The following is an 8,384-nucleotide window of genomic DNA, read 5'->3' as shown; positions in this document are numbered from 1 at the left end:
TGATGCACCTTTTCAAGTCCATGGATGCAGCAGGAAGGGTAGTGGTTCCCACTCTTTATCAGCTGGGGTGGGGGTAGAGCTGGAGAAGGAGATAGAGACAGTGAAAGGAAAGGCTGGTGTTAGGAGCTGGAGGGGGGAGGTACTGTTGGGCGTTTCCTTTTATCACATTTGCAAAATCACTTTCTGATGTTTTGTGTGTTGGTTTTGTTTATGACCAGTAGCTCCCCCTTTCCTGGACTTGCTTGATTCCTTCTAGAATTTAATGTATTTTTACATCAAACCCTTCCTTGTTTATATTTAACCTCCTTTCTTCATTTCATGAGAAAGTATGTTTCTCATGAAACTTTTGTCAACAAGCAATCTCAATGTCATGTGACTTCTGTGAAAACCAGGTTTATTACAAGAGAAATGAACATGCATGTGGAACCCATGGCCATCACAGTCCTACAGAAGTCTTCGTATTTATGACAATACAACAAAAGGAGGAGGAGAGAACAGGAAAGGGTGTGGCATGGGAGGGGAAAGGTGCAGAAACCTCTCTCCAAAAGCAGGAGCAAGGCTATGGCAAAAGCTCCATTCTAGATCATGAAGGTCTGCTTATCTGCAAAGGACCCCAGCTGCACAAGCATTTCCCCCAGCCAAGCACAGACAGGTGGGAGCCTGTCTTGCTTCCCAAGGACACACAGGGAATCCATCTTGGGTGCAGACAGTAAATTATGTCAGCTAGGGGGGCTTCATCCTTGACACACTCAGGGTCTCCTGCATGCTCTAGGTCCAGAGTTTCTGGAAAAGATGGCAACTCAAAAAGACAAGTTCAGGGGACCCTTTAGCATCCCCTTAACACATACCTCAGAATTACTTTCTATTTCAGATAATGAATTTTAACAAGGGCAGAGATTTTTTTCCCCTTTCTTTGCATCTCCAGGGGTTTGCACATAGCATGACAAGAGGAGCTTATTTACTGACTGTCAGGAGAGGACAGTTGTGGACATCTGGATTGGGTGATGTGAAGTAGGAAGTGAACCTCGAGGAGTAGAGGTTGTTGGGGAAGGGCATGAGGGTCTGGAAGTGATAATGAGAGGCAATGGGCCAGTGTGCTAGAGGATGACTTTGTAATCCATGCATCTGGGTTCAAATCCCTTCTCTGGCCCTTATTGCTGGGTGACCTGGAGCAAATGCAATAATTTAAGGCCTCAGTATCCTGATTTGTAAAACGAGGAAGTTAACATAAGTACCTAAGAGGCCTCTTCCAGAGGCAGAGCCAGGATCCCACGCCGCCTCCTCCTGCTACTGTGCATGTGAAAGGCTCCAGGGACGCAAAAGGTAGGAGAAGTGCTTATGTTTGGGGGGCAGATGTAACTGTAGAACAAGAAGTCTTAATCTGGGACCCACCTATTTGAATGGGAAAAAAGTACATCTTTATTTCAATATAATGGGCATTTTTTGGGTAATCCTTCATATTTCATTTTATGTATTTACAAACAGGATGACTCTGAGAAGGGGTCCCTAGGCTTCCTCAGACTCACTGCCGCAGGGTCCAGGGCACAACAAAGGTGCAGAACCCCGTTAGCGGACAGGCCTGGGAGCCTTAGGAAGAAAGCAGGCCCGGACAGCTGGTCTTTGCAGGAGGGGGGAGTGGTTCTGGCGGGAGAGGGCGGGGCAGTCGGGGGAGCTGGGTCTCTGATTGGAGAAAGGGAACCAGTGACGCTGATTGGTCGAAAGCTCTATGCACCGCCTTCTCCCTGCGCCTCCTGATGAACGCATGCGTGTGGCGCCTGTCAGCCGTTCTGGGCTTGGTGCTGGTGTGCGTGATGTGAAGTGGCCACCCGGGGAAGGGAGGCAGGTACTGGAGTGTTAGGGTGAGGGATGAGGAGGAGGGAGCGGGGAGAGCAGCGCTGAGTGAGAAGAGCGCCGCCAAACCTGGGGATGAGGTGGTCGTGGGCGGGGAGAAACCGAGCATGCGCAGGAGCTGTACTGTAGTTTAGCCAGACTGGACATTGGGCTGCCGTGGGCGGGGTGAGAGTGGCTGACACTGAGCATGCGCAGGAGCTGAACTGTAAGCGGCTCCTTGGGTCGCCGTGGGCGGGGTGAGGGTGGCTGACACTGAGCTTGCGTAGAGATGAAGCGCTAGACGTTGACATTGCGGGCGGCGCCCAGGCAGGCGGAGCAGAATATTCATTGGAGTCCCCCAACCGAGGCTGGGAATGGGGCGGGAGGGGTATTTGTGAGAAGAGGCAGGAAGGGGGGCTGAGGCTAAAGTGCAGAGGCGGGAGGTGCCAGGGAGTTAGAGATGAGCCTCCGTTGGCGGGAAAGAGGAGAGACTAAGTTTTAGGGGGAGTCGGGAAGCTTGGTGCGCTCCACCCCCCGTTGTCACATCGGGTAGAATTGAAGCCCCAGGAGGGCAGGCTCGATTTTCCTTTTCTGTTTTACCTCCCCAGCATCTGGCATACAGTAGGTACTTAATAAATGCCTGTGGATGATTATTTCTCTTTTGGGTGGCCTCCCGGTGGTCAGCGGGACAACAGATTTGCCCCAGCATGAGTCAGGGGCAGGGGTGTGGGGGTGATCTATGGGTGAGGAGCAGCATTACGGGGGTGTTCAGTGCCCAGTAGTTATTCCTAGGTTCAAGGCTGGGCAAGGAGAGAGGAAAGCGAGGCCAAAGCAGGAGGGATGGAGGGGCTGGAGGCTGCTGGGAGGCGGGAGGATCCTACCTTAGCGTTTCTGTAGTGGGCTTTTCTGTGGGCACACACAGCAAATGCTGCAGCTGGGATGAAGCTCTGCCCTACGTGCTCCTCGCCCCTTGTCTGGCCTTACGATCAGTATCCAGGAAGCCAGGGCCTGGATCTTCCTGCTCTGAGGGGGGAAGGTGAGCAGTGTGTTTGGGCCTCTCCAGAAGTTTTGTCTGTGGTGTTCTGCCCATGACGCCTCAGTGTCCTAGGTTTAAGCTCTCTTATTGTGGGACTGCTGCTTCCAACGTCACTAAGGGGATAGTAAGAAGCAGACAAGCTGCCCTGCGTGAGTTTAGCTCCCCAGGCCCAGATAAAAACTGTCAGGAGATTGCTGGGCTGCTCTTTAGGGTCCTGGAGGGATCAGGGAGAATTGGTCAATAAACACTTAATAAGGGGCTTCTGTGTGCTAGGTGCAGCGCCCTGTTCTGGGCCTACGGAAAAGTCAAAGGAAAGGCTTTGCTTTCAGGGTATTTACAGTCTAACTGGGGAAACATGCACACCACATACCCTGGGTCAACTGAGAAAAGTCTCCGAGTGGGGTAGGTGTGATATGATTGGAGAAAGGCGAGTGTCCTGATTTCCAAAAAGGGAAGAGAATAGGATTTGTCAGGGAGAGGGCAGTGCTCTTGAGTTGGGCTCGGAGCAGATAATGGATTTTCCAGATTTTAGCCAAGCGTTTGGCAGAGTCTTTCTTGCTCTTCTTGTGAAGGAGACGGAGAGGTGGGCAGTAGACATGTATGGCAAGGCGGGCGTGGCCAGGCAGAGTGACTGCTCCCAGAGTCCAGTTGTTCATTACTGGTTTGGGAAGGGAGAGCTTTGTGGTCCTGCCCCTGGAATAAGCTGAGACTGATGGTTTGTTTTTTCTTTTTGTATCCCCAGTGCCTAACACAGGGCCTGGCACGTAGTAGGTCCTAAATAAAGACTTGTTTGTTGATTGCTCGGCCTTGTGCCATTTAACGTTTAATCCTTACTTTGAGGAAGGCATTAGTGGTCTTCTGATCCAGTTCTCAGGTGAGAAGAAGCCGATTTGTGGCCCTGAGCTGTCTCCTGGAATCCGTTCTGTCCACTGGCCTGACGGGGCAGCTGTTGTCTGTTGCTCCATCCCTGATCCCGAGTGGATTGGGCTCCTCCCTTGCTCCACTGTACCCTCTCTCAGTAATGAGGTTGGGAATCGTGCCGAGTGGGGCAGAGTGGAAGGGTGTGGACGGGTGGGATCTTTCCAGCCTGTTGAATCTGGGAGTGCTGTGACCCTCTTCATGGTTCCTTTTTCTTCCCTAGCTTTACTTTCCGAGGCACTGTTCTTCCCCACAAGTGGAACAAAGAGAGGAAGGACTAGCTCTTGGGCTTCTGGCTGCCGGGTTCAAGGTGAGTTGGAGTTTCCTTTCTTTCCTGGTTTCCTATGTCTAGTCCTGTCTCATCTGTCCCTCCCGCTCCTCTACTGGCCTCTTGTCTGGACAACTGCAGCAACATTGTCATGGAGCTCTCTGACCCCAGGCACCACTCCTCCCAATTGAGCCTGTGCACACCCTTTTCAGCTTGATCTGGCTGGTGTTAAAGGCCTCCCCTGCCTCCCCACAGCCTTCCTTTCTCAGCCATAAAGCTATGCTTGGGTAACTCTGCTCCTCCCTCTTGAGGTTGGTCCCTTTCTTCTTTAGCCACCTCTGGTGCCATGTGCTCTCAGGAGCATTAGGAGCAGGGGAAGTGTAATCGAAAGGGAATTATGGACTGGGCAGTACTTTCACTTTAGGTTTGGATCTTAAGACACAAAAACACGCTAGATGCAAACTTAATAAGTAGTTGGGTTTATTTGATAATGCTTAAGAGAAGTAGGAATTAAAATAATGTACATATGCATATGATCTAGTGAATCAACATAGAACAAAGAAAGGATAGAAATAGACAAAGAAAGAAAGATACATCACCCAACCAGGCGAGCTCCAACCCCTGACCTGAGGGAGACTTCAAAAGAGACGGCAGTCAGGGTCCTGATTGGAAAAACCAACAGAGATGGGTGTCCCCATCTCTGAAATGAAGACCTCCAAAGGTCCCTTTCCCAAGTGGCCCTTTTTATATCTACATAAACCGCAGGAAGACAACCTTAGAACAAAGAGGGAGCCTGGCCAGGGCTCCAGATGCCTATTTTTTACGTATGTATCCAAGGAGAGGTCAGATCCGTGGACGCACACATACTCCTTGAGATAAGAGTTGTTCTGCTCTGGTAACATGGTTTGCTTATTCTTTGATGTTCTGTCCCCTTGGTGCTCCTGGTCACACATGCTCCTCAGTTTCTCTTACAGGAAGCCAGCCCTGCAATTGGAAAGCTTGGATGCAGTCCTGCTTCTGCCCATGCCCTCCAGGTGACTCTGGGCCAGTTGGTGATTATGCTGTCTGGGCCTTAGGTTCCCTTGCTGTACAATGCTGTGCTCGTGGCTGACCCTTTGGAACCAGAGCCCCAGGAGGTTAATCACATATGTTTTTGAGAGCATCAAAAACATCCTAGAAAAGGCTGCGATAAGAAATCATCTTTGGATATGGCCCCATGGCCAGCTCTGTCTCTTCTCTTTCTAATGCACTCTCTCTTTCTCTCTGTCTGTCTCTCTCTGTCTTTCTCTGTATCTCTGTCTGTTTTTCTGTCTCTCTGTCTCTGTCTCTGTCTGTTTTTCTGTCTCTCTGTCTCTGTCTCTCTCTCTGTCTTTTTATTTCTCCTCTCTCCATCTCTCTGTCTCTCTCCTCTCTATCTCTGTCTCTCTGTCTCTGTCTCTTTGTATCTCTGTCTCTGTCTCTCACCTCTCCCTCCCTCTCTCTGTCTCTGATTCTCTGTCTCTTTCTCTCTATCTCTGTCTCTCTCTGTCTCTGTCTCTCTGTCCCTCTCTCTTTGTCTCTCTGTCTCTGTCTCTTCTCTCCTCTTTCTCTCGGTCTGTCTCTCTCTGTCTTTGTCTCTCTCTCTCTGTCTCTCTCTGTCTCTCTTTCTGTTGTTAACACTGTATGTGAGACTTGAGAGAGGTTCTGCCCAATTAGCCCCCCTCGGACTACCATCTTATGCCCAGTGGCCCCTTTGATGAGCCTCTTGCCACGCTTCTCCTGAGTCTTCCCCAGAGCGCTGAGAATGTCTGAATGCACCACTTCATGCTGTCTTTGAGTCGTTGCAGACTGACAGATACCCTTGGGATCACTTGAGGCCAAGGCTCTAACTGGGGCAGTCATCTGAAGAGCCTCTTTTGCCTTGCTTTCCTCCCCAGCTGGAGCTGATAGGGCCCTAGGTGTGGGTCCGGTTCTGAGAACCACAGCTCCTGCCTGGCCGATGGCCTGTGCCAGCGCTGCTCCTGGTTGTGGTGTGTTGGTCCGCTTGGTTCTTGTTGGGTACGTGGGAGTCTGTGCACACTCAGACTTTCCTGGTCTCCGGAACTGCCGCTGTGGGTGAGGGCCAGAGACTGGTGGACTCCCTGATGGCGCCGTTCTTATCCACAAGGAACCTTCCACTTTAGCACATTGGGCTGAAATTAACAGGAATCCATATAAAGTCTTCTACTTGGTACAGAAATCATACCACGAATAGTTTGGGGGGGCATGGGTAGACTGCAGGTGTTCTGAAAAGGATCTAGGAGTTTTAGTGGATTGCAAGCTCAATAGAGATCAGCATTTGTGATGCAATAGTCAGAAAGGCCAGTGGGACCTTGAGCTGCATAAAGCCAGGCAGAGCATCCAGGACCAGGGAGGGGGATGGTCCCTGTGGCCATCCTCTGGCCATCCCTCTGTTCAGGTTTGGACACCCCAGTTGAAGAAGGGCACGGACAACTGGAGAGTGTCCAGAGAAGGACGACCAGGGTGCTGAAGGGCCTTGGGTTTGTGTCCTGTGAGGCTCAGTGCAGAAGCAGGCGTGGTAAGCCTGAGGAGGAGGAGCCTCAGGGTGGCGTCCATAAAGGAGTGTCGAGCAGAGGAGGGGCTGCGTTTGAGCTCTCCGGCCCCTAGGCTTGTGGTTTGTCCTTCGTTCTCAAAGGGGACCACGACATCAGGAAGGTGATGCCGTGGCTTACGGGTGAACTGGATTTAAGGGAGGCAGGGCTGTGCCACGTTTCCAGCCTCACTCTCCTCCGGAGCCATCTGGGTCCCGTGGCCAGAGATCAGGACGATGGGCAGTGCACCACCCCACCCTCACCCAGGCTAGAGGGGTCAAGGAGGTAGAATTTGCAAAGAAGCAAGTTTGAGCTCAAAGGCAAGGAGAGGTCCCGGCCATGAGAGCTGTCTGAAAGGGGAGTGGGCTTTTCTCTCCTCCGAGGAAGCTCCTGAGCAGAGGAAGGATGGCTGCTGGCTGGGTGTGTTTTAATGGAGATTTCTTTCTGGGGATTCTTTATACTAGATGGCCACAGAAGCCCCTTTCAGTTTTCACATTCTGTGATTAGAATTTCAATTATATAATATTGAAAAGCTTTGCATGCATGAAGAACAGTGAATGGCTTGTGGCAGTATTAGCTGTTTTGACTGGTGTATTCTTCTCTTGATGCAAACAGACCTTGCAATCCACAAAATTCCCTTGGTATTTCTTACAGGAATTATTGTTGTGATGCGTCTTTCCCATCCGTTATGTGTGTTTTTTTAAAAGCCAGAATGTTCAGTTTGATCTCATAAGATTTGGTCCATTGACCTAGTCTGTGGAGATTTTTTTTCTTTTAAATAGTATTTTTTTTTCCAATTACATGTAAAAAGAATTTTTAACATTCATTTTTAAAATAAAATTTTGAGGGGCAGCTAGGTGGCACAGTGGATAGAGCTCTGGCCTTGGAGTCAGGAGGACCTGAGTTCAAATCCAGCTTCAGACAATTGACACTTTACTAGCTGTGTGACCCTGGGCAAGACACTTAACCCCATTGCCCCACCAAAAAGCAAAATAAATAAATAAACAAACAAACAAATAATTAAATAAATGAATAAACAAACAAGCAAACAAACAAATAAATGAGTGAATAAATGAATAAATAAATAAACAAAATTTTGAGTTCCACATTTTCCCCTGCCCTGACCTCCCTCCTCTCTAAGGTGATAAGCAATTTCATATGGGTTATATATGTGCAATCATCTGAAACATATTTCCATATTAGTCATGTTGTATAAGAAGAAACAGAACAAAAGGGGAAAAAAGTACAAAAAATAAAGCAAGTGAAAATAGCATGCTTCAGTCTGTATTCAGAGTCCATTAGTAAATAGCATTTTTCTTCCTGAGTTCTTTGGCATTGTCTCAGATCACTGCGCTGCTGAGCAGAGCTAAGTCATTCACAGTTGGTCATCACACAGTGCTGCTGTTACTGTGTACAGTGTTCTCCTGGTTCTGCCCATTTCACTTTGCATTGGTTCCTGTGAGTCTTTCCAGGTTTTTCTGAGATCTACCTGCTCATCCTTTCTTGCTCAGCCATTCCCCAACTGATGAGCATCCTCTCCATTTCCAATTCTTGGCCACCACAGAAAGAGCTGCTATGAATACTTTTGTACATGTGGGTCCTCTTCCCATTTGTATGATCTCTTTGGGATATAGCCCTAGAAGTGCTATTGCTGGGTCGAAGGGTAGGCACATTTTTGTAGCCCTTTGGGCACAGCTCCAAATTGTTCTCCAGAATGGTTGGATCAGCTCACAACTTGTGGAGATGCTTTAGGATCTTAATT

At 49.3% G+C, this 8,384-nt stretch overlaps 1 protein-coding gene across 1 annotated transcript in view; it reads left to right on the top strand.

The window, feature by feature from the left end:
- Positions 1–1,726: 1,726 nt before the first annotated feature.
- LOC110197904 (uncharacterized) overlaps positions 1,727–8,384 on the top strand; it is a 58,892-nt gene continuing 52,234 nt past the window's right edge. Inside the window, exons 1-2 of the mRNA XM_020971950.2 lie at positions 1,727–1,843; positions 4,008–4,094. Coding sequence (XP_020827609.2) covers positions 1,727–1,843; positions 4,008–4,094 — 204 coding nt within the window. The remainder of the gene's footprint in view (positions 1,844–4,007; positions 4,095–8,384) is intronic.

Source organism: Phascolarctos cinereus, unplaced genomic scaffold (assembly GCF_003287225.1).
Source record: "Phascolarctos cinereus isolate Bilbo 61053 unplaced genomic scaffold, phaCin_HiC Scaffold_726;HRSCAF=1367, whole genome shotgun sequence".
Lineage (NCBI taxonomy): Eukaryota > Metazoa > Chordata > Mammalia > Diprotodontia > Phascolarctidae > Phascolarctos > Phascolarctos cinereus.
The sequence above is the reverse complement of the archived record's forward strand: the minus strand, read 5'-3'. Positions and strand labels throughout refer to the sequence as shown.